The following is a 25,528-nucleotide window of genomic DNA, read 5'->3' as shown; positions in this document are numbered from 1 at the left end:
CGGCCTAAACTGAGGGAAAAAAATGTTTTTTTATATATTCTTGGGGGATATTTATTATAACAAAAAGTAAAAAATAATGCGTTTTTTTCAAAATTGTCGCTCTATTTTTGTTTATAGCGCAAAAAATAAAAACCGCAGGGGTGATCAAATACCACCAAAAGAAAGCTCTATTTGTGGGAAAAAAAGGACGTCAATTTTATTTGGGAGCCACGTCGCACGACCACGCAATTGTCAGTTAAAGCGATGCAGTGCCGAATCGCAAAAAGTGGTCTGGTCTTTGACCAGCAAATTGGTCCGGTCTGAAAGTGGTTAAAAAAAAAACTCTGAGATGATCAAATACCATCAAAAGAAATCTCTATTTGTGGGAGAAAAAAGAACGTCGATTTTGTTTGGGAGCCACGTCGCAGTGCCGAAACGCAAAAAAAAAATGGCCCGGTCATCGAGCAGCGAAATCTACCGGGGCTGAAGTGGTTAAGATCCTTTTGCTCACCTACAAGGCTCTTCATGGCTTGGCATCCCATTATCGCTCTAACTTTTTTCAACTTACTTCCCCCCTTGTAACCTCCGCTCCTCAAATTCTGGTTTGCTGTGTGACCCCCCTACTCACCTATACTCAATGGGGGGGCAGAGCCTTCTCCTGCTATGCTCCAAAACTCTTCAATTCACTTCCTAAGAACATCTTCTCTAAACTCATTCAAATAAAATCTAAAAAAAATTATCTTAGACAAATTTCACATAAATGTCCCTTTTTCCCTTATATTATCCTGTGCATTTCTTGTGTTTTTCTTGGAAAGTGCTTTGAGATGCCACCTTTAAAGGTGTTATATAAAGAAAAAATTTATTATTATTATTTTTATTGATGCAACCTGTCAACCTGGGAAAAATGCCAGTATCGCTGCCCAGCAGGGCCAGATTAAGAGCATCATGGGCCTGGTGCTGAGGATTTTGGAGGGCCGGTTTTATTGGTTAATAAATAAAATTAAAACGCAAGCAAATTTTTATTAAAACAAATTAGGTATTTTTAACAAACTGCTCATTCACACTATGTGCAAGAGAACCCGTGTGAATGAGCCAAATTTTCTGTATACTTTTTTTTTTACATTTTGAATTTTTTTTTTTATTATTATTGCAAACTTTTATTGTTTACATTCTTATATTTGTTTTTTCATGTTTGTTTTTTTACAATTTTAATTTTTTATTATTTTTTTCCAGTGGATGGTGTAAGTAGTGCAGTGGACGGTGTCAGCAGTTTTTTTTATTTATTTTTTATTTCATTTTTTTATAATTCATTTTTTACAATTTTTTTTTTTTTTCAAAATGCACTTGGGGGCTGGGTTTTTGGCAGTGGACAGCATCAGTAGGGCAATGGCAGTGCCCAAATGGTCAGTCCAACCCTGCTGGGCCTATATTAAAGGTGGGGGCTTGGAGCTGCAGCTCCAATAGCCCCTACGTTAATCTGGCCCTGCTGCCCAGACATGCCATCTTGGTAGATCTCTATGCAATGCCTCGCCACTGCATCTATGAGGCCCAACCAGGGCTGGAAGCAATCTGGGCTCCTGTACAGGCAGCTATGACCTCCTGGGATGAGACCCAATACAGGTCCTTGCTGGAGCAGCTGGATATCCCCTTTTAAAGACGTTTCTCTACCCCAACAGAGACTGCTTCACCTGCTGCTGGAAAAAAACACTTGCTGGTGTTTGCCACTAGTCCAGTGATTTCTCAACCAGAGTTCCAAAGAACCCTTCTCCAAAGGTTGCTGGGGGTTCCATAATCAATGAGAAATGTCTGCCCCTCAGCTTAGTTCCCACTGACACCATTGATATTTTTGTTTATTTGTAAGGGGGTAATTCTTCCCAATGACCACAAGTGTAAGGAGCATTCTTCCCACTAGGGTTGCCACCTGTGCAGGATTCAGTTCGGGTTTGGAATCATGCGTCCCGGTTTCAGACTGCCTGGAACCCGGACACATTAGTTAGACTGGACTACGTAGTTAGACAGTGTCTTTTATACTCCTTCACACTGCCCAAAGCCAGCACTCACAGTTCCTCCACCCAAACACACACACAGATAGTGATGGCCGAACGGTTCGCCCGGCGGTCGTTTCACGGCGAATTTCGGTCGCTCGCGGTCCGCTCGTTCGCTCGCCTTTTGCCGTTGTTCGCCCCGGCGGACTTACGTGTTTAATGTGTAAAAGAACTTTGACCTGTGATGACACGTCTATCATGGGGTACAGGACAGCCAATTGAGACATGACAGCACATGGACACTTGGACATTCCCCCTAACCTATAAATACACCCGATCCGGTGGACATTTTACATTCTTTCTTCTGTCACTATAGGGAAAGGTTGCTGTGTGGAGCAGGGACAGATAAATCGCTAGCTATTTGGTACACAAAACTTCTTTTCAGGACTGGTATAGGTGTTAGGTGTATATAGGTTTGCTGTGCTACTGATTGTTGCAGCAGCCTCAGTGTCTTTTGTCAGTTTAGAGAAAGGGAAAGGACGGTGTGTGCTACAGGGAGAGTCAGTTTAGTCGTCATCATCATCATCATCATCATCATTAGCTGTTACTATCAGGTCCACAAAAGAGCTATTCCAGTAACCACTAATTGTTCCAGGCTCCTCTTTTTTGCCACTTTGTATAGGGACAGGAAGGAAGCAGTGTGTCAGGCAGTGAGGGTCAGTTTAAAGACTTGCTGTTACTATTAGTTCCACAAAGGTTCTTTTCAGGACTGGTATCAGTGGTATGGTAATAGGCTTGTACACGTATAATATTCTTTCTTCCAAATATAGAAAGAATATTTTACTTGACTGCTGCCCTTCTGCTGCAGTCTGCTAATCATTCACAACTCACTTGTTCCACAAAGATCTTTATCAGGACTGGTAACTTGGTCTAGGGTGCTACAGTACATAGGGTTGAGCGCGGTACAGTCTGCTGTTCTGTAAGGACCGCTATCGGTCCACAATAGATAGGGTTGAGGTGCACCACTGCTGACCGCTGCCCTATACTGCAGCAGTCCTTCATTGGTATAGGGACTGAAGTACAGCCTGCTAATTACTAACACACAACCTGCTTGGTCCACAAAAGTTCCTATAAGGACTGGTAACTTGGTCTAGGGTGCTGCAGTACATAGGGTTGAGTGCGGTACAGTCTGCTGTTCTGTAAGGACCGCTATCGGTCCACAATAGATAGGGTTGAGGTGCACTACTGCTGACCGCTGCCCTATACTGCAGCAGTCCTTCAGCGGTATAGGGACTAAGAGTTTTGTCACAGGGTAATTTAAAAAATGACAGGCAGAGGAAGAGGCAGGCCCTTCCGCAGGGGTGGTAGGGGTAGGGCAGGAGCAACAGCCTTGAGCCAAAGTGGGAAGTTGCAGAAGGTGCGTTCAATTACTTTAAAGGACGCACCAGACTTGGTGCTGTGCTGACTTACTCCTGGGGCTGCTTATTATGAGGGGATCACACCATCCCTGTGCTGTGCTGACTTCCTCCTGGGGCTGCTTACGGTGCTGCTGTCAGTGCTGTATATCACGGTGCTGGTGTCAGTGCTTAATGTCACGGTGCTGCTGTTAGTGCTGTATATCACGGTGCTGATGTCAGTGCTTAATGTCACGCTTCTGATGTCAGTACTCTCTATCTCGGTGCTGCTGTCAGTGCTGTATATCACTGTGCTGATGTCAGTGCTGTATGTCACGCTTCTGATGTCAGTGCTCTCTATCACGGTGCTGCTGTCAGTGCTGTATATCACTGTGCTGATGTCAGTGCTGTATGTCACGCTTCTGATGTCAGTGCCCTCTATCACGGTGCTGCTGTCAGTGCTGTATATCACGGTGCTGATGTCAGTGCTTAATGTCACGCTTCTGATGTCAGTACTCTCTATCACGGTGCTGCTGTCAGTGCTGTATATCACTGTGCTGATGTCAGTGCTGTATGTCACGCTTCTGATGTCAGTGCTCTCTATCACGGTGCTGCTGTCAGTGCTGTATATCACGGTGCTGATGTCAGTGCTGTATGTCACGCTTCTGATGTCAGTGTCCTCTATCACGGTGCTGCTGTCAGTGCTGTATATCACGGTGCTGATGTCAGTGCTTAATGTCACGCTTCTGATGTTAGTACTCTCTATCACGGTGTTGCTGTCAGTGCTGTATATCACGGTGCTGGTGTGAGTGCTTAATGTCACGGTGCTGCTGTCAGTGCTGTATATCACGGTGCTGCTGTCAGTGCTGTATATCACGGTGCTGATGTCAGTGCTTAATGTCACGCTTCTGATGTCAGTACTCTCTATCACGGTGCTGCTGTCAGTGCTGTATATCACTGTGCTGATGTCAGTGCTGTATGTCACGCTTCTGATGTCAGTGCTGTATATCACGGTGCTGATGTCAGTGCTTAATGTCACACTTCTGATGTCAGTGCTCTCTATCACGGTGTTGTTGTCAATGCTGTATATCACGGTGCTGATATCAGTGCTTAATGTCACGCTTCTGATGTCAGTACTCTCTATCACGGTGCTGCTGTCAGTGCTGTATGTCATGCTTCTGATGTCAGTGCCCTCTATCACGGTGCTGCTGTCAGTGCTGTATATCACTGTGCTGATGTCAGTGCTGTATGTCACGCTTCTGATGTCAGTGCTCTCTATCACGGTGCTGCTGTCAGTGCTGTATATCACGGTGCTGATGTCAGTGCTTAATGTCACGCTGCTGATGTCAGTGCTCTCTATCACGGTGTTGCTGTCAATGCTGTATGTCACGGTGCTGGTGTTAATGCTTTATGTCACGCTGCTGATGTCAGTGCCCTCTATCACGGTGTTGCTGTCAATGCTGTATGTCACGGTGCTGGTGTTAATGCTGTATGTCACGCTGCTGATGTCAGTGCTCTCTATCACGGTGCTGGTGTCAGATGCCTCTATCACGGTGTTGCTGTCAATGCTGTATGTCACGGTGCTGGTGATCATCTCCTGCACCCTCTTCTTTGCCTACCCTGGTCCCTGACCTTCCCTCTCCTCCATTGCCTTCATGCGCTCCACAGTCCTGAATTGTCACAACAATTTCCCATATAAAAAAAAGAATGCTTGTAGTTGTCGATCCCAGATTCACCTCATATATGTATTATGTCATTGGCCATGTGGTGGGACTATGTGTGCACAGCTAATAATTACCTTGTGGCTGCAAATTTGACCTAAAGGTTGGCGAAGTTCGCCTCCCATTGAAGTCAATGGGGCCCGCCGCGAACGTTCGGTTTCGCGAACGGTCGGCCTCGTTCGCGTTCCGCGTTCGCGAAATGTCCCGTCGGAAGTTCGTCCATCACTACACACAGATGGAAGAGGAGAGAGGGCTCGATCTGCACCTCTTCCCCCCCACGCCTACCCCCCTGTGTCTTCCCACACTCCAATCCCAGAGTCCTCTCCATACATCAGAGTTCTCAGTGTTCCCCCTGAAATCAGGGTTCCCAGAGTTCTCCCTTACATCAGAGTCTACAGGGTCCCCCCTTACGGTGAAAGGGAACTCTGTGAGTTCAGATGTAAAAGGGGAATTTTGTGGATTCAGATGTAAAATGGGAACTCTGTGGACTCTGGTGTTAGGGGGGACTCTTGTTATTAACTTTTTACAATTAGAAATGTTATTTAATAGCAAAATATATGTATCGTTTATACAAAAAAACGAAAAAAATTGCCGCGTGCCACTAAAGTGTTTGGGTTTGACTTGAAGAAAAGACTCTACTTCCCACAGACCATCACACTAATGCAGCCTTTCTCAACCTTTTCAACATAGAGGAACCCTTGGAATAGTTCTCCAGTTTTGAGTAACCCCTGCTAAAAGTTAGAAATCTACAATTAATGATACATTAGTGTGATGGTCAGTGGGAAGAATGGTCCTTACACTTGTGGTCATTGGGAAAACTTATCTGAGAGGCAGAAATTGCCCAATGCTGAAGGAACCCCCAGCAACCTCTGGAGGAACCTTATACCCCGTACACACGAGCGGACTTTTCAACATCAAAAGTCTGACGGAATGATTCCGGCAGACCATTCGAACGTGTGTGGGCTGCAACGGACTTTTGATTTGCAAAAGTCTGACAGACTTTAGAAATGGAACATGCTTCCAATTTTTCCGGCAGAACTCTGCCGGACCCAGTTCCTACTGAGAAATCCGCTCGTTTGTATGCAGGTCCGACGGACTAAAACCGACGCTAGGGCAGCTATTGGCTACTGGCTATGAACTTCCTTATTCGAGTCCAGTCGTACGTCATCACGTTCGAATCCGCCGGAGTTTGGTGTGATTGTGTGTGGCCAAGTCCGCTCATTCGGAAAGTCCGTCAGAACTCTGTCAGAACTCCGTCAGAACTCCTTCGAAAGTCTGTCGGACATAAGTCTGGTCATGTGTACGCGGCATTAGGCTTCCACGGAACCCTGGTTGAGAATCACTGCACTAATGTATCATGAGTTGTAGATATAGTCATTAGTATCAGGTGTTCCCTGAGAGAGAAAAGTTATTTCAAGGCTTCCTCTCTGTTGACAAGGTTGAGAAAGCCTGATGTAGATAAACAGCAATAACATAAAGAGTATAATATCTATGAACAGAGAGCGACAAAGACTGGGCTTCCTATATTAATCAAGAAGCTAAAGACAAGTCACCCCAAGCTAAAGGTTCTCCTGGGTTCCAAAACTTGGACAGGACCTGGCATGTGCTTACTGTGTTCATGACAGAGAATACAAATGTATAGGCCCAAAGATCTGTCAGAGAGTACGAGTCTCCAAGAAATTTCTCTTTTATCTTCCTCCATGGATTTGTCCAATTCCGGTCAGTCTCGGATTTGATTCTCCAACTTAAGTGCTTTTCCATGTGTGAGAAGTCTGACCAGTTATTTTCCGAATACAGAGAAGACATACACCTGGAATGTTAAAGTAGAGTGCTGAATAATGCAATACTTTGGATATTTATTTTTTCGTACAGAATCACCATTTTTTATGTTGTACCTCATTTCTCTTGCTGCTACATATTTATACATCACATTGCACTTTATACTGAGTGCTGTTTTTATTTATATACACTTACACATTTTTAGTGGTGTTAGAACATATATACACTCACTGGTGCCTGTTCAGTGCACCTATCTTATATTTGAACAGCACCATTTTCCTTTTTTTTTTTTTAGAGTACTTACTAATGGCTTGAATGGTAGGGGGTCTGTTGTGCTGGGGGAGAGGTTTATGGGAAGGCTGGAGGAGTATTTAAACTAAAATTGAGGGGGGAGGGCGAACCAGAATTGCATCAGGCAGACAGGTCAGTTAGGGGTCAGACATTAATGGAGGGTGGAATGGAGATAGATGGGGGGAGGGATATGGCAGGTGACAAGAAATTTCCCATGTTGCAAACAGCCATTGGAAACTATAGTGCCATTTGTACTTCTAAAAATAATATAAAAAACACCAGAGCAAAATGTAATAATGCATTAAAGTGTTTGTACACCAATGCCAGAAGTCTGCCTAGCAAAATAGGTGAGTTGGAAGCTCTGGTGCATGAGGAGAGCTATGATGTAATTGGTATTGCTGAAACTTGGCTTCAATCTTCACATGACTGGGCTATTAATATTCATGGCTATGCACTCTTTTGGAGAGACAGGGTAAAAAGGAAAGGTAGAGGGGTCTGTCTCTATGTGAGAAGTGATCTCAAAGTGAGTGAGAAAGAGGACCTGGTTGATGGAGAGTGTGATGAGCCTGAAGCATTATGGGTGGAACTGCATACAGATGGGAGTAGTTCAAAGTTAATCATTGTTATAGACCACCCAATGTTAAGGAGGAGGTGGAGACTCAGCTCCTTGCACAGATGGGAATGGCTGTAAGGGCTGGGACAGTGATAATAATGGGGGATTGATATTTAAAAAAGAACAAATGTGTATCTATCACAGGGTGGTGTCTGTGGATACACTGATAAATAAAATGCCACGTCCTGGTTATCACTTTGTGAATGTAAATATTGACAAGGAAGGGGGGAGTAAGGGAGAAAAATAAAAAATGAAAATAAAAGAACCTTCACATAAAAGACCTCAAAAGAAAAAATGTGGGTTCAGTTGGACTTTTTAGGCATAAAGAAAGTTGTAGACACAACCAGTATATTCAAAAAGAATTATTTCTATTTATTTTTAAAACAAAAAATAAAAACAGAAAATAAAGAATTCGATTTCCTTTTTACACACAAAAAGGAAATGTTTCCTCCTTGTAACTACACATTTAAGACCTAATTGACATCCTATCAAAAACAGTAAGATCCATTTCAAATTCCCAAAAAGGAAAAAACAAAATATGTATCTATATAAATATAGGATTAAAGATATCAACCATACAGTCAGCAATTATATATATATTTTTTTGGTGCTCTACATGTTTCGCATCTGCGATGACGCTTCTTCAGGAGCTGATAACAATATTATTCCTTCATAGAGTGTGTCCCATATAGAGAGACCACCATTTCCGAAGGGGACTGGGGAAGTTGGTACGATTGATTACACAGCCATTTCTCCACAGAGGGAAAAACAAAAGGTAATTGTTGAGCAAAAAAATGTAAGTATAGATTTTGAGCTTAGTGAAGTCACTTTAAAGGTGTATTGGGCTCATAAGGTTTCAAATCTTCAGTGTTTAATAAATATTCTTGAGACGTAAGTAAACAGAGATAGGATCGGTGATGGATACTGTTTAGTACTGTTTAGTATCCCCTAAGCTCAAGGTGCAATGAAAACGGACCAAGTTCCCACTGGGTAAAGAAGGAAGGTAAGAGGGGGAATCAAAAAGGCAGACTATTCAGCCCATTCACCCCTATCATATTGTTTGTTGTGTATAAGATGGCCGCCATTAAGGTCTTAAATGTGTAGTTACAAGAAGGAAACATTTCCTTTTTGTGTGTAAAAAGGAAATCGAATTCTTTATTTTCTGTTTTTATTTTTTGTTTTAAAAATAAATAGAAATAATTCCTTTTGAATATACTGGTTGTGTCTACAACTTTCTTTATGCCTAAAAAGTCCAACTGAACCCACATTTTTTCTTTTGAGGTCTTTTATGTGAAGGTTCTTTTATTTTCATTTTTTATTTTTCTCCCTTACTCCCCCCTTCCTTGTCAATATTTACATTCACAAAATAATGGGGGATTTTAACTACCCAGAAATTGACTGGAGTAATGGCACTGCTGGGACAGTTAAAGGGCAAAAAATGATAAACCTATTACAGGACAATTTTATGGTCCAGTTTATTGAGGCCCCAACTAGGAATGAAGCTCTGTTGGACCTGGTAATCTCAAACCATGCGGAGCTTATTACTAATGTCCAAATAAAGGGACATCTGGGTAGCAGTGACCATAACATGATTTCTTTTGATGTTAGTGCTAAACAAGAAATACATACGGGAAAGATAAAAACACTTAACTTCAAGAGAGCAATTTTTCCAAGGATGAGGGCCGCTCTCCAGGACTTAGACTGGGAGAGAATATTGGCATCAATGGGCACAGAACAGAAATGGGAATTCTTCAAAAAGACTGCTTGAGACCTCACTGCAATAAGTTTAAAAGGCTAAAAACAAAACCTATGTGGCTCACGGCCAAAGTTAAAAAATCAATAAACTATAAGAGAAGAGCTTTTAAAAAATATAAAAATGAAGGAACGCTGTGTCATTTAAATGTTACAAAGAATTTAAGAGAATATGTAAAAAGGAAATCAAGGATGCAAAAATTCAAAATGAACGACAGATTGCAAAAGATAATAAAACAAACCCCAAATTTGTTTTCAAATATATTAATAGTAAAAAGGTCAAGTCTGAGCATGTAGGCCCTTTACAAAATAATCTGGAGTGGGTGACTGGGGACAAAGAGAAGTCTAACTTATTAAATAATTTCTTCAGCTCTGTGTATACAAAGGAGCATGGGGGAGCTCATGTCCATAATGGGGGTGGTAGTGACACAGCCCCAAATCCACAATGGCTCAAAAGTGATATGGTCCATAAATATTTGGACAGAATAAAGGTGAATAAAGCACCTGGACCTGATGGCATCCACCCACGGATCCTAAAAGAATTGAGCTCTGTTATTTCAGAGCCATTGTATCTAATTTTTAGGGACTCATTAATGACAGGAATAGTACCACTGGATTGGCACATGGCGAACGTGGTGCCTATATTTAAAAAGGGATCAAAGTCTTTACCAATTAACTATAGACCTGTTAGTTTAACTTCTATAGCCGGGAAGATACTGGAGAGATTAATAAAAGACCGCTTCAACGAGTTATTGCTGAACAAAAACACTTTAAGCAACAGACAGCATGGACTCATGAAAGACAGAAGTTGTCAGACAAACCCGAGTTCTTTTTATGAAGATATAAGTAAAACCTTGGACAGAGGGGTGGCAGTGGACATGGTATACTTGGACAGAGGGGTGGCTGTGGACGTGGTATACTTGGACAGAGGGGTGGCGGTAAACGTGGTATACTTGGACAGAGGGGTGGCGGTAAACGTGGTATACTTGGACAGAGGGGTGACGGTGGACGTGGTATACTTGGACAGAGGGGTGGTGGTGGACGCGATATACTTGGATTTTGCAAAAGCGTTGGATACATTTCCGCACACACGGCTCATGTGGAAGGTAAAGTCTACAGGTTTGGAAATATCAGTTTGTAAATGGATAGAAAACTGGCTAAAAGACAGAATTCAGAGAGTCGTGGTAAATGATTCTTACTCTGAATGGTGTAAGGTTATCAGTGGTGTACCCCAAGGTTCAGTGCTGGGACCCTTACTTTTTATTATCTTTATAAATGATATTGGGTCTGGGATCAAAAGTAACATTTCCGTCTTTGCAGATGACACCAAGCAATGCAGGGGAATAACGTCCTTACAGGATGTCTCCAATTTACAAGCCGACCTCAATGCTCTGTCTAATTGGGCCACTATGTGGCAGATGAGGTTTAATGTTGATAAATGTAAAGTTCTGCTCTTGGGGGCTAAGAATATACATCATACATACTAGGGGGAGTACAACTGGGGGGGATCCATAGTGGAGAAGGATCTGGGGGTTTTGGTAGATCAAAAGCTCACTAATAGCATGCAATGCCAAGCTGCGGTTTCCAAAGTCCTTTCTTGTATTAAGAGAGGTATGTACTCCAGAGAGAGAGACATAATTTTGCCCCTGTTCAAATCATTAGTAAGACCTCATCTGGAATATGCCGTTCAGTTTTGGGCACCAGTTCTCAAAAGGGATATCGGGGAACTGGAGAAAGTGCAGAGAAGGGCAACCAAACTGATAAGAGGCATGGAGGAGCTCAGCTATGAGGAAAGATTAGAGGAACTGAATTTATTCACTCTTGAGAAGAGGAGATTAAGGGGGGATATGATCACCATGTACAAATATTTAAGGGATCCATATAGTGAATTTAGTGTTGAGTTATTCTCTGTACGGTCAACCCAGAGGACACGGGGCACTCTTTACGTCTAGAGGAGAAGAGATTTCATCTCCAAATAAGGAAAGGTTTCTTCACGGTAAGAGCTGTGAAAATGTGGAATAGACTCCCGCCAGAGGTGGTTGTGGCCAGCTCAGTGTATTGCTTTAAGAAAGGCCTGGATTATTTCCTAAGTGTACATAATATAACTGGGTACTGATATTTATAGGTAAAGTTGATCCGGGGAAAATCCGATTGCCTCTCGGGGATCAGGAAGGAAATTTTTTTCCCCTGCTGTAGCAAATTGGATCATGCTCTGCTGGATTTATTTTTATTTTTTTGCCTTCCTCTGGATCAATTGTGGGCATAAAATTGGGTATATTGGATGGTACGATATTTTTTATTTTATTTATTTATTGTTTTTAAGGTTGAACTGGATGGACTTGTGTCTTTTTTCAACCTGACTAACTATGTAACTATGGCTGTGTGTCGAGTTATTTTGAGGGGACAGAAAATTTACACTGTTATACAAGCTGTACACTCACTACTTTACATTGTAGACAAGTGTCATTTCTTCAGTGTTGTCACATGAAAAGATAGAAGAAAATATTTACAGAAATGTGAGGGGTGTACTCACTTTTGTGAGATACTGTATATATATATATATATATATATATATATATATATATATATATATATATATATATATATGTAGCACTCACCCCCCGAAGGAGCTGCTGGTTAGATTTGGGCTTACCGTTACCTTCTGTCTTCCTCATTGTATGTTTAGGGGTGTCTTGTGGTAGGTGGCCCAGTAACTTGAGAGACTGACAACAGATCCACTTTAATGGATTTTATTTGTAAAATGTAGACAATGAACAGTCTCTTAAATTGGGATCAGAGGGTTGGAAAGGGAAGTTCAGGTACTCTTAGTGTCAAAGTCAAAATGTTGAAGAACTTGCTTACATTGACTGCATCCAGAGAATAGCCATTCGCAACTGGATGATCACTCAGGTTGGACAGTCCCTCTCACAAGGCCTAGAAGCCAAGAAGGTGCTTACTCAGGAACAAGTCTCTGCCACAGACGTTGTTGTAGAACATGTAGGAAAACTTAAAGCAGGATTCCACTCTAAAGTGGAACTTCCGCTCATCGGAACCCTCCCCCCCTCCGGTGTCACAGTTGGCATCTTTCAGGGGGGGGGTGCAGATACCTTTCTAAGACAGGTATTTGCACCCACTTCCTCCCACGAGAGTCTATGCTGTTTCCTGTCCCGCCGCGCTGTCTGCTGGGACACACACGGGTCCCAGAGACAGCGTGGACCATTCCTATTGCACTGCGCTACTCGTGTATGAGCAGTAGGAAACCGGGAAGAGAAGCCGCAACGCTTGACTTCCCAAATTTCCTCACCAAGAATGGAGGCGGCAGCAGCCGAGAGCCGAGCAATCGTTCGATCTCAGCTGCCGACATCGCTGGACCCTGGGACAGGTGAGTGTCCATTTATTAAAAGTCAGCAGCTGTAGTATTTATAGCTGCTGGCTTTTAATATTTTTTTGTAGGTGGAATCCCTCTTTAAGCTTGAAAACACTTGAAGGATACCTGGATCTTTCAGCCAGCTTGGCGATATCCACAAGACTGGATTCTCTTGCGTACTTCAGCCCTTCCAGGCTCTTACTAAGAAACCAACCCGTACGTGATCTTCTTCTGAAGAGTCATCCCCTGGAATGCTTGAAGTCACTGGGTCTCTCCCGAACCAGAGACGGCACCCAACCACCTCAGAATCCTTCTTCAGTTTTCTTGCCTTGGGCTAGCCAGGCTCGAGACATCAAAATCGGGTGGATCCGCACCCCAGGCCATAGCCTTCCTGGGGGCTGGTCAGGAGGACCAGGACCATGAAGTCAGTACATCATTTTGGACCGAAACCCCGAACCACGGGACATCTGCATCTTAAATACCCTCTCCCAGAAAGCACAGCGAGAGCGCCACTCCCACTGGGTGGGCTCTGAGAGAGAGTAACTTAAGCACCTAACCAGACCAGAGTTCCATGCCTACCAGAAGAGATAGCGCCCCCTGTGGCCAGGCTAAACATCTCACAGACCAGTCAAACTGATGCTGAGGTCTAATTTAGATAATTGTACCCAAACCAAACTGTAGTTTAGGCAATTTTATGTATTTTACGAATGACAACAAACCAAAACTAAATTATTTTTTTTTAAAGAAAAAATGGACTACCGGCGCACTAGGAATGCACAATATAAAATGTATCTGTTTGCTGCAACCCAGTATAGAAATATCACTATGTGAGTCAATCTAATTTGTATGTGTATATAACGAGGGTTGCGCTAACGTTACTTTTTATTATATTACCGTATTTCCAAAGACACATTCGGTAGAGTCTAAAACCTGTGATTCAAGTTATAAACCTATAAATGTGTTAATACCACTACAAAATATTTAACCACTTGCCGCCCGCCCTATAGGCAATTGACGGCTGCAAAGTGGTTGCATAATCCTGATCGGACGTCATATGATGTCCTCAGGATTATGAGCCGATGCGCGCCCCCGGGGGCACGCATCGCGGCGATCGTTGTTGCGGGGTGTCAGTCTGACACCCGGCAACTACGATCTCAGTAAAGAGTCTCCAACGGAGACTCTTTACCACGTGATCAGCCGTGTCCAATCACGGCTGATCACAGTGTAAATGGGAAGAGCCAGTGATTGGCTTTCCCTCACTCGCGTCTGTCAGACATGAGTAGAGGAGAGTCGATCGGCTGCTCCTCTGACAGGGGGGGTCTGTGCTGATCGATTATCAGCACAGCCCCCCCGAGGATGCCCACACTGGACCACCAGGGACGCCACCAGACCACCAGGGAAAAGGTAATCCTCCCTAGACCACCAGGGATACCAGTCAGCACAATGGATGCCAATCAGTGCCCATAATGGATGCCAATCAGTGCCCACAATGGGCATCACTGATTGGCATGCATTATTGTTTGGCACTGATTGGCATCCATTACTATAGTATAACACCAATGCCGCCTATGAGTGCCCACCTGTGCCGCCTATCAGTGCCCACCTGTGCCGCCTATCCATGCCCATCCATGCCCATCTGTGCCGCCTATCCATGCCCATCTGTGCCGCCCATCCGTGCCGCCCATCTGTGCCAGCTATCAGTGCCAATTTGTGCCACCTATCAGTGTCCGTCCGTGTCACCCATCCGTGTCGCCCATCAGTGCCGCCTATCAGTGCCGCCTATCAGTGCCACTTCATTGGTGCCACATTGGTACCCATCAGTGCCGCCTTATCAGTGCCCATCAGTGTAGCCCCATCAGTGCCCATCAGTGAAGGAGAAAACGTACTTATTTACAAAGTTTTGAAACTGAAACAAAAAAAAAACATATTTTTTTTCAAAATTTTCGGTATTTTTTTATTTGTAGCGCAAAAAATAAAAACCGCAGAGGTGATCAAATACCACCAAAAGAAAGCTCTATTTGTGCGAAAAAAAATGATAAAAAATTCATTTGGGTACAGTGTAGCATGACCGCGCAATTGTCATTCAAAGTGCGACAGCGCTGAAAGCTCAAAATTGGTCTGGGCAGGAAGGTGTCTAAGTGCCCTGTATTGAAGTGGTTAAATAAAACTAAACACCGCTTTTGCAAACTATAAACCCAAAAATATGATGGTACCACTGCAGGGTATGCCTGTCAACCAGGTCACCAACCTCTGCACTGGTATTAAATATTTAAAAGAATATATATATATACACATATATATATATATATATATATAATTTATCCTAATCAATATACACATATATACATTTTTTTTTTGTGCACAAGTCTACTAGTCAGTCCCATCCCCTCCACCGTTAGAACACACACTAGGGAACACAGTTAACCCCTTGATCACCACCTAGTGTTAACCAGGGGCGGACTGACCATTGGGGCACTCGGGCACTGCCCGAGGGCCCCATGCCACTAGGGGGCCCCATCAGGGTTGCCAGCCTCAATAAAACTAGGGAGGGTATGTGAAAATCTGTGTTTTTTTTTAAAATCCCAAGATTATAGCTTCCCCGCCTCTCCAGTACCTTTTCAGTGTGCGTATGTGTATTCTGTGTGTGTATACTGTGTGTGTATACTGTGTGGCCCCATAATCTCCTATTTCCCGGGGGCCCCATAATCTCCTATTGCCTGGGGGCTCCATGAGTTGTCAGTCCGCCCCTGGTGTTAACCCCATCCCTTGCCAGTGACATTTATACAGTAATCAGTGCAGTTTTATAGTACTGATCACTGTATAAATGACAATGGTCCCAAAAATGTATCAAAAGGCCATTACTAGTAAAAGAAAAAAAAAAAATGCTATAAATCTATTCCCTATTTTGTAGACGCTATACATTTTGCGTATACCAATCAATATACGCTTATTGCGATTTTTTTTTTTACCAAAAATATGTAGAATAATAGGTATTGGCCTAAACTGAGAAAAAATTATTATTTTTTTTTTTTAAATTGGGGATATTTAATATAGCAAAAAGTAAACGATATCATGTTTTTTCCAAGATTTACGCATTCTTTTGTTTATAGTGCAAAAAATAAAAACCACAGAGATTATCAAATACCACCAAAAAAGCTCTATTTGTGGTAAAAAAAAAGGACATCCATTTTGTATTTTTTGTACAGCGTCGCACGACCGCGCAATTTTCAGTTAAAGCGACGCAGTGCCGTATCACAAAAAATGGCCTGGTCATTGAGCAGCCAATTCTTCCAGAGCTAAAGTGGTTAAAACAGACTGGGGGTTCAAGATGTGCTGCTCAGGCTCATATGAAGAAGCACAAAAAAACGGGCAATGTTGAGGAGTGTGGATGCAGTGGTTGGTCAAGGAAATGTAATGCAGCAGATGAAGGACACATCAGGCTTACTTCTGTTCCACCTTGGAGGATGTCCAGCACTGCCATTAGCACAAAACTGGCAGAAACCAATGGAGCCCATGTAAACCCATCTAATGTCTGGAGAAGTCTGTCCAGAAGTGGTCTTATTGCGGCCAAAAAGCCAAACGTCCGATGTGGAAACAAGGCTAAGTGACTCAACTATGGAGGAAAACATAGAAACTGGGGTGCAGAAAAATGGCAGCGGGTGCTCTGGATTGATGAATCACAATGTGAAACATTTGCCTGTAGCAGGAGGTATTTTGTTGATGAAGGGTTGGAGAGCCGTACAATAATGAGTGCCTGCAGGCAACTGTGAAGCATGGTGGAGGTTCCTTGCAAGTTTAGGGCTGCATTTCTGCAAACAGAGTCGGAGATTTGGTCAGGATCAATGGCGCCATCAGGGCTGAGAAATACAGGCAGATACTTCTCCATCATGCCAGACCATCAGGGAGGCGTATGATTGACCCCAAATGTATTCTGCAGCAGGACAACGACCCCAAACATACAACCAATGTCAATAAGAACTATCATCAACATAGGGGAGAACAAAGTATCCTGCAAGAGATGGGTTGGCCCCCACAGAGCGCTGATCTCTCAACATCATGGAGTCTGTCTGGGATGACATGAAGAGACAGTAGGATTTGAGGGGGCCGACACACCCACACAACATCTGTGCTAGTTCTCCAAGATGTACATGGAACAACCTACCTGCCGAGATCCTCCAACAACTGTGTTTTTTCATTTACTTTTCCATTTTGTTAATTGATAAAACATAAACTTTTAACACAATTTCTTTTTTTTTTATACCTGCCTTAAACTTTTTCACAGTAGTATATGTATGTGTATGTGTGTGTGTGTGTGTATGTATATAGGTGGGTGTGGGTGTATGTGGGTATGGGTATGTGTGTATGTGTGTGGGTGTGTGTATGTGTGTGGGTGTGTGTATGTGTGTGGGTGTGTGTATGTGCGTGTATGTGTGGGTGTGTGGAGGCGTGTGTGTGTGTTTTGTTTGTGTGTGGGCATGTGGGTGTGTGTGTAAGTGTGTGTGGGCGTGTGTGTGGGTGTGTGGAGGCGTGTGGGTGGGTGTGTGTGTGTGTTTGTTTGTGTGTGGGCGTGTGGGTGTGTGGGTGTGTGGGCGTGGGTGTGGGTGTGTATGTGTGTTTAAAGTTAATTTTCTAGCAAAAAATTCTGATTTTACAATGCATGTGAAAAATGTAAAACATTTCCCCAGGGCAAGGTGACTAATAAATTAGGATAGCTGTTAAGTTATGCAGGTAACACAATGCTATATAAAATTGTTATAATGTATATACCATGTAGATCCAGATACCCCACCGATGTATGTAACGGCACCTAAAAGGTTGAGTTCGATCAGTTTTGAAATTGTTCCCAGAAAACCAACCATGGCGCGGAGTCCACCTCCCGATCCCAAGACCGCGATTACAGGAGGGTTGGAATGCTTTGCAAAAAAAAAAGATTTTTACCGTTATAAGTTATGTTAAAGGCATAGCATGTGTTAGACAGTGGTAATAAAACACAGTGTGACAAACCCAACTGGGACAGAACCAACCAGGACAGGGGCTTTTGAAGAGGACTAAGGGCTATCCTCCTACCCACTGATTATGACCCATGGAGGAGACCAGGGATTTTGTCTGCTTCTTCAGGTCAGAGCATGGTAAAGAGCTCAGTTCAGCCTCTGATCCCATGGAGAGAGGCGATCGTTCTCTAATGATGGACAATGGCATGATTACCCTGAAAGCGAGGCTTGGATTAAAATAACAAGCATACTATACTTACCTCCACTGTACCATTTGTTTTGCACAGAGTTGTGCTGGATGTGGTGTAGATACCCGCAGATAATGCGGCTATCTATACCCGGAAGTGGGAGCAAATACCTGTATTAAACAGGTATCTGCTCCCCCCTGAAAGGTGCCGAATGTAACACCGGAAGGGGGGGGTCACAAAAAGCGGAAGTTACATTTTTGGGTGGAACGCTGCTTTAATTAGATTACTATTTAATTAAGATCACTGTTAGTTTCTAATTGGATTTCTGTTGTCATGCTAATATCCCCAAGAGGAATGTCCTCCTGTTGGGTATAAAATATTTGTCTGAGTTTCAATAAACAGTCATTCTTTTGGTTGCTGCTATAAGCCCTTGGTCTGCTGGAAGGGTTTAGAGGGCAGGAACAGTGAAGGCTAGGACTGTACATTTTGGGGGGCAGCAAATACAAGAGATCCCGCCGCCACCCCCCCATGGTCAGTCGGCCCTGCACTTACCCACCACCACCTGGTTGGTCGGTCGGTCGGTCGGCCCCGCACTTACCTAATCTAGGGGGTGGTCGGCTTTGGCTCCTTCCTGGATCTCATCCTCCTCGGCGTCGGCTTCCTCCTTGATGGCTTCACCCTTCGTTTCGGGCTTCATGCAGGCTTTCTGCTCGGCGGCTTCACCCTGCGTCTCAGGCTTCATGTCAGCTTCCCTCCTCCTTCACTCGGTGGCCAATACGATTGCCTCTTCTCTTGGCCAATCAAGTCTTAAGACCTGCTTCCGGATTGGCCGGGAGGAGAATCAGGAATACAATAGCGAATATTCATTTGCTATTGTCACACACCTGGGTGGGCCAAGGGCACAGTGCTTTGCACCCCAAGCCCACCCTTTTTCAAAGCAAATTAGAGCCTCAGGCTTTAATTGTGTGCTTTGGGTAAAAAAAACATTGTAATCCATGCATCTGGTGCCCTGAATGTAGATTAGGGGCCGATTGCATGGATTATAGGTAGGCTCCCATTGAGCAGGAGACATTGTTTGGGAGAAGCGAAGAAATAACTAAGAAAATAAATTTGTGAGACGTATCAACCATGCTCCCCTCTGTGCTGTCATGATGTTGTAACCTTGTTGGCTTTTCATATTGGATGTTTTTATACCAATAACCCAATTTTCCTTATTGGGTTATGACTAAGCGAAGAAATTTGTGAAACGCGTCAACCATGCTCCCCTCTGTGCTGTCATGATGTTGTAAACTCAATGGTTTTTCATGTTGGATGTTTTTATACCAATAAAGCAATTTTCCTTATTTACGTTTGTAATGCGGTCAATCGTTTTGTCTCCTGCATCACCCAGGTGTGGTGAAAAGTGTTCCATCACATACAGCATCATGGTGGATTTCCAAACTGAATACAAGTATGGAGTAAATCAATATCTGTATGGAGATATCTAATTGTGTAAGGCTGAAGGGAAAGCTTGCTTATACAAAGGTCACTTGGTCAATTTGCACAGCTCTTTATGGTTGTTCAGTTCAGGCTCCCCACCTGCTGAAGAAGCCCATTAGGAGGGTATAATGCCTACGGGTATGAGGAGCCATTGCTCTTGATGTCATTTACTTAGAGCGTGGTGAGCTGACTACATGCTGTTTTTTCTATGTGAGTGTTTTTAATCCCATTATTCAGTTTTGAATAAACAATTTGTAGCAAAGAGCACTATGGTTTCTCCATTTCTATTCTGCGGTATGTCACATGGTTGTTCGAGACATAAGAAGTGAAGTGGCGTGTTTCAGGGACGATTCTGGCAGGAGTATTCCAGTCCCATCTTGAATGGAATTCATTAAGGCTATTATGACTCTGTAATGGGGTCATAGACTGGAGGTGAGAAAGCAATTTAACTAGAGGTGGTGGTCACTGAACCCAGTGGATGTTACTATATATCACTTTGAGTTGGCACAGTGGTGGAGCGATTATATTTTGAAATTGGATATTGTTGTTCATTCCATCAACTATTGTAATTGTTATACTTCACTCAGCTAGATACTGTCAATTTTCACTTAATGGTGTAGCTGTAGCACCTCCCTTTTTTCAGTAGGTGGCGCTGTTAACTTTTAGTGTTAGTATGATGAGCTGCAGTAATGTTAGGTTATTAATATGCATACGTCTCTCAGCCAAGGAATTTCATGGCCACTGATGCATGATGGGAGAGTGTGTATATACAGTATATATATTTGGGGAGGTCAGGTGATCGGGGTCCTCCCACCCAGACCTTGGTATGGTGTTGATGTGTGAGGAACAGCTGTGTTGAACAAGTCAGGTGCTTGAGGGTCTGCCAGAGAGGACCTGTTTGTTGCCTGGAGGGACGGGGGAGACTCTGCCAGAGAGGGCCTGTTTGTTGCCCAGGGTCTCTTGGGAGACTCTGCCAGAAAGGGCCTGTTTGTTGCCCGGAGGCACGGGGGAGGCTCTGCCAGAGAGGGCCTGTTTGCTGCCTGGAGGCATGGATAAGACTCTGCTAGAAAGGGCCTAGGCATGTGGGAAGTGATGGAGTTTTGAGATTAAGTTTCAGAGGTTACTCTTCCAAGAGCCCGGTACTGTGGAGAGCCTGGGAAAGCATCAAGATAAACTCATACAAAGAATCCCTGCACTGTGCTGTGAGATTTTGGTTGCTATAGAAGACATCTGTTGTTACGTAGGCACAGAACATCGGCTGCAGGCCTAAGGACCTTGTACTACTGTCTACTTGGCTTTTTTTGTCTTTGGAGTCTGCTGGTCTGTTTGCTTACTGTCCTAGGTTGTCATGTGCCCTAACCCTCTCTCCCTTCATTTTGTCATTGTGAGCAATAAACCAAAAAAAAGGGTGGGGTACATTACATTCAGTAACAGACACACAGGTGTATTCAAACTTCTCATCAGTAGACTGTCTTATCAGCAGGGGGAGCTGTTGGAGGAATTCCCCCCTCCCTCCTCACAGCTAATCCACATACACATATACATCCCATAATATTTTTTCTCGCAACGGCAGACAGACGCAATAGAACAATGGGATACAGATACTTAACAAAAATCAACCCCCACCCCACCTCAAACCATCTAGCAATAATCTCTGACAAAAAGGGGACTTTATCTTCATATATTCTTGAGATCAGACTGGGGTTCTCGGTCACCCTGTGCCCCTATTAGACACAGGGTAACTTACAGATAGGAGGGGCCGGGGGAACTGGACAAGGAGTTTCCAGAGCTCTCCAAGAGAAGCTGGGGTCCACAAGCCCCCATCCAAAGTGACTTCCGCCACAGTCCACACCCACCATACCTAGGAACCAACACCCTGAGGTGACATGTCAGTCCTCCCAGATGCCAGGGGCCCTGTGGTTTCAGGAAAAAAAATAGCTTGACTCTGCCATCAACACAGTCAGTGTTTAATGGGGGAATACTTTCGTGGAGCTATTGTGTTATCCCAGTGGGGAGGGGCACAGGGAACAGTCCCTGCCGGGAGAACACAGTGATTACTGTTACTGGCTATACCCACTGTCAACAATTGCATGCTAAAAATCCAACATGCTGCTTGTACCCAAGTCTATTGATGGATTAGTCAGCCTTCCCATAGATGGATCAAATCTCAGCCGGTCCAGTAAAGAAGTTTACCTCTCTAACCTCCATGCCCAAGGACAAAAGGGTCTTCTTTACTTTTTTCTTCCTTGCATTGACAGCTATGGTTTCCCCTTCTGATCTGTTAAGTGGAAAAAAAAGGAAAACAGTATTATAAACAGAATACAGTTAACGTATCTCTAGAGCCAAGGCCTTTTCATTATGAATAGAACAGGTCATTAAAACTCCTGTCAGTGAGGGAATGCTATGTTTTTGAAATTTAAGGTTAAACCTGAACTGCAGTTTGGTTTGGGTAAAATTGTTCCAAATTTGGACCTCAGCATCAGTCTGACTGGACTATAGGGTGTTCAGCCTGGCCACCGGGGGCATTGTCTCTTCTGGCAGGTATGGAACCACAGTTTGGTTGGGTGCTTTAAGGTAACTTTCTCTCGGAGGCCGTCCAGTGGGAGTGTCACTCTTGTTGTGCTTTCTAGTAGAGGGTACTTAAGATGCGGATGTCACGTGGTTTGGGGTTCCGGTCCAGAAGTATGATCCTGGTCCTCCTGACCAGCCCCCAGGAAGGCTATGGCCTGGGGTGCGGATCCACCCAACTTTCTGTCTCGGGGCTGGCTAGCCCGAGTCAAGGAAACTAAAGGAAGGATTCCAAGGTGGTCCGGTGCCATCTCCGGTCAGTTCTTCATTATTCACTTTGACGCTAAGAGTACCTGAATTTTCCTCCTAACCCTCTGATCCTGTTTTGAGAGACTGTTCGTTAACTGCGTTTTTTTACAAATAAAAATCCCTTTATGCGGATCTGTCGTCAATCTCTAAAGTTACTGGGCCATCTACCACGGGACACCTAGATGTAAATCGAGGAGAAGAACCTCCTTCGGGGGTTAGTGCTACACAAATAAATCAGAATGACTTGACTTACCCATCTACAATGTCAACGTTATCCTGTGAGAATACAAAAGACACATTGTTATGTTCAGAAGCAATCTTGTGAATTTTGTGAAGCAAACCAAATGACAAAAAAAACATTTTTCCAGAAATAAATGAAAAGTTTTTGGATGTTTGCAGTGTAAGGACCGTGTACATCAACTTTCCTCCAACACATTTTATCTCCACAAGTCAATGCCAAAGCAGTTAGCAGTAGCTTCATGTAAAGGTACTCTGCACTGGGCACACCCTAATCATCCCTTATGCCAGGGCCATCTGGCACTGCAGATGTGCCCAAGGTGCATGGGAGACCCTACAGCCCCCCCCCCCCCCCCTGCCCTGTCATAGCAGGAAGGAATCAGCAGTTTCAAACTGTATAGGTACAGCCACCAACCAGCATGACAAGGAGTGGGAAACTGAAGAGTTAAAGTGGTTGTAAACCCTTACAAACCACTTTGACCTACAGGTAAGCCTAGATTAAGGCTTACCTGTAAGTCCAAGAAATATCTCTTAAACCTAAAAGACAGGCACCACTGTCTACGGTGCATGCGTCGCAGACAGCGGCGTGCAGGCGCACTATCGCCGTTAGCAATATGCCGCTGCTAGTGGCAATATGCCGTTATTGGTGGCTTCTGTGCGCATGTCCTGGGAGTGACGTCATCGCAGCTCCGGCGCTGTGAGTGGCCGGAGCAGCGATACCCAGAAGAAGATGGACGCTCCGTACTACAGGGGACAGCGGTGACATCGCGATGCATAGTAGCCCATTATGATTTACCTTTGCAGGGAGACAAAGAAGAAGTAAACCCATCAGGGGTTTACTTCCTCTTTAACTTCCTCTTTAACAGCTACAGCTGATCTGTAGGGATGAGCCGGACTCCCCCCAGTTCGGTTTGCGGCAGAACATGCAAAAAATTTGTGCAAACACCGTTAAAATCTATGGAACATGAACATGAAAAATCAAAAGTCCTAATTGTTAAGGCTTATATGCAAGTTATTACCGCAAAAAGTGTTTGGGGACCCGGGTCCTGCCCCAGGGGACATGTATCAATGCAAAAAAAAGTTTTAAAATGGATATTTTTTCAGGAGCAGTGATTTTAAAGTGGAGGTCCGCCCACCGTTGTAAAAATTAAAAACCAGCAGCTACACATACTGCAGCTGTTGGCTTTTAATAAAAAGATACTTACCTATCCTGGAGTCCAGCGATGTCGGCACCGCAGCTGATGTTTCCATCAGCGGTCGGGTGCTGCCGCCACCATTGTGGGTAAGAGAACCTGGCAGTGTAGCCTTGCGGCTTCACACTGGGAACTATACTGTGCATGCACGAAACTCCGCTTCTCTCTCTTACTGGCCCAGCGACAGGGGAAGGAGGAGGGAAGAGGAGGGAGCCGAGCTGTGACATCAATATCCGTGGCTGTGGGAAAAGGAGGTATCCTGTCCCCCCTCCATCCTAAAGGTGCCAATTGTGGCACCGAAGGGGGGAGGAAATAAATGAGTGGAAGTTCCACTGTTGGGTGGAACTCTGCTTTAATAATGTTTAAAGTGAAACAATAAAAATGAAATATTCCTTTAAATATTGTTCCTGTGGGGGCTCCCTTAGTCTGCCTGTAAAGTGATGCATTTTCCCCATGTTTAAAATAGTACAGCAGCAAAATGTCATTTCTAAAGAAACAAATGTCATTTAAAACCACTTATGGCTGTATTGTATTGCCAGCTCCTGGAAAAATATACATAAAAAATCATTGAAAAAAACTGTGTTGCTTTTCCCCTCCATTCTATACCAGGCCCTTAAGGTCTGGTATGGATATTAAGGGGAACTCCACGCCAATTTATTTATTTTTTAAATGGCGAGGGGGTCCCTCCTAAAATCCACCCTGCATCAAATTAAAAAAAATGGTGTGGGGGTCCACCCCAAAATCCATACCAGACCCTTATCCAAGCATGCAACCTGGCAGGCTGCAGGAAAAGGGGGAATGAGAGAGCGTCCCCTCCTGAACCATACCAGGCTCCATGCCCTCAACAGATCCCGCCCTCCCCTTTTGAATGGGTATCCCACACCTATTCGCATAGGAGGAGGGATCTGGGGGCACCCTTGTTAAAGGAGGCTTACAAATTCCCCCACAACCACCGGTCAAGGGTTGTGGGGATGAGGCCCTTGTCCCCATCAACATGGGGACAAGGTGCTTTGGGGGACCCCAAAGCAAAGTGTAAGAAAGTGATGGAAGGCACGTTATCCAGTACATTGATCAAGATGTTAAGGTTTATTCATGAAAAAAAGGGGGGGGGGGGAGGGGGTTGAAACCCTACAGAAAGTATCTACGTGTTCATAAAATAAGGTTAAAAGTATACACATTAAATCAGAAAAATAGACATGCCCATGCAAGGGCAAGTTCTAACGTTTTTTGACGTGTTTCAAGGAAAAAACCCTCTTCAGATCCTTGTAGAACGACAAGAGAGGTCTACATAGTTTTGTGGATCAAACACACAGGGGAGTGGCTGATTGGGAGGAGTGACACATGTTAAGTGATGAGTTCTCCTATGCTCCAGGTTTGTCCATATCCCACCGCTCTAAATGTTATAAAGAGATAAATTCATATTTTCTTATTGGCAGTTCAATGTGTATCATGGATGGCAGTTCAATCATGTCTCACATGGATGGAGACAGCTAATATCCTCATTGCAACACAAGACCACTTTCTGTTTGGAGTTACCTAGCTTCCTTACAGAAGCAACTGTCTCCTGTTCCCAAACACATGCATGCAGGCTGCATCCTTTTTGTAAACCTGAATGCAGGCACAATCAACAGATACACATTGAACTGCCATAAGAAACATATAAATGACATCTCTTTATGACATTTACAGCAGTGGGATGTGGACAAACCTGGAGCATAGGAGAAATCATCACTTAACATGTG

The 25,528-nt window shown here is 44.0% G+C and overlaps 1 protein-coding gene across 1 annotated transcript in view; it reads right to left on the bottom strand.

Annotated features, from left to right (window-relative positions):
• LOC143957702 (cytosolic phospholipase A2 gamma-like) overlaps positions 1-25,289 on the bottom strand; it is a 105,946-nt gene extending 80,657 nt beyond the window's left edge. Inside the window, exons 1-5 of the mRNA XM_077467394.1 lie at positions 25,263-25,289; positions 22,610-22,632; positions 21,733-21,817; positions 17,649-17,794; positions 6,691-6,889 (exon numbers count right to left, since the gene is read on the bottom strand). Of these exons, the coding sequence (XP_077323520.1) occupies positions 6,691-6,889; positions 17,649-17,794; positions 21,733-21,817; positions 22,610-22,632; positions 25,263-25,289 (480 nt within the window). The remainder of the gene's footprint in view (positions 1-6,690; positions 6,890-17,648; positions 17,795-21,732; positions 21,818-22,609; positions 22,633-25,262) is intronic.
• Positions 25,290-25,528: the final 239 nt, after the last annotated feature.

This window comes from Lithobates pipiens, unplaced genomic scaffold (assembly GCF_037356315.1).
Source record: "Lithobates pipiens isolate NorthernLeopardFrog02 unplaced genomic scaffold, aLitPip1_a1.2 Scaffold_55, whole genome shotgun sequence".
NCBI classification, from domain to species: domain Eukaryota; kingdom Metazoa; phylum Chordata; class Amphibia; order Anura; family Ranidae; genus Lithobates; species Lithobates pipiens.
The sequence above is the reverse complement of the archived record's forward strand: the minus strand, read 5'-3'. Positions and strand labels throughout refer to the sequence as shown.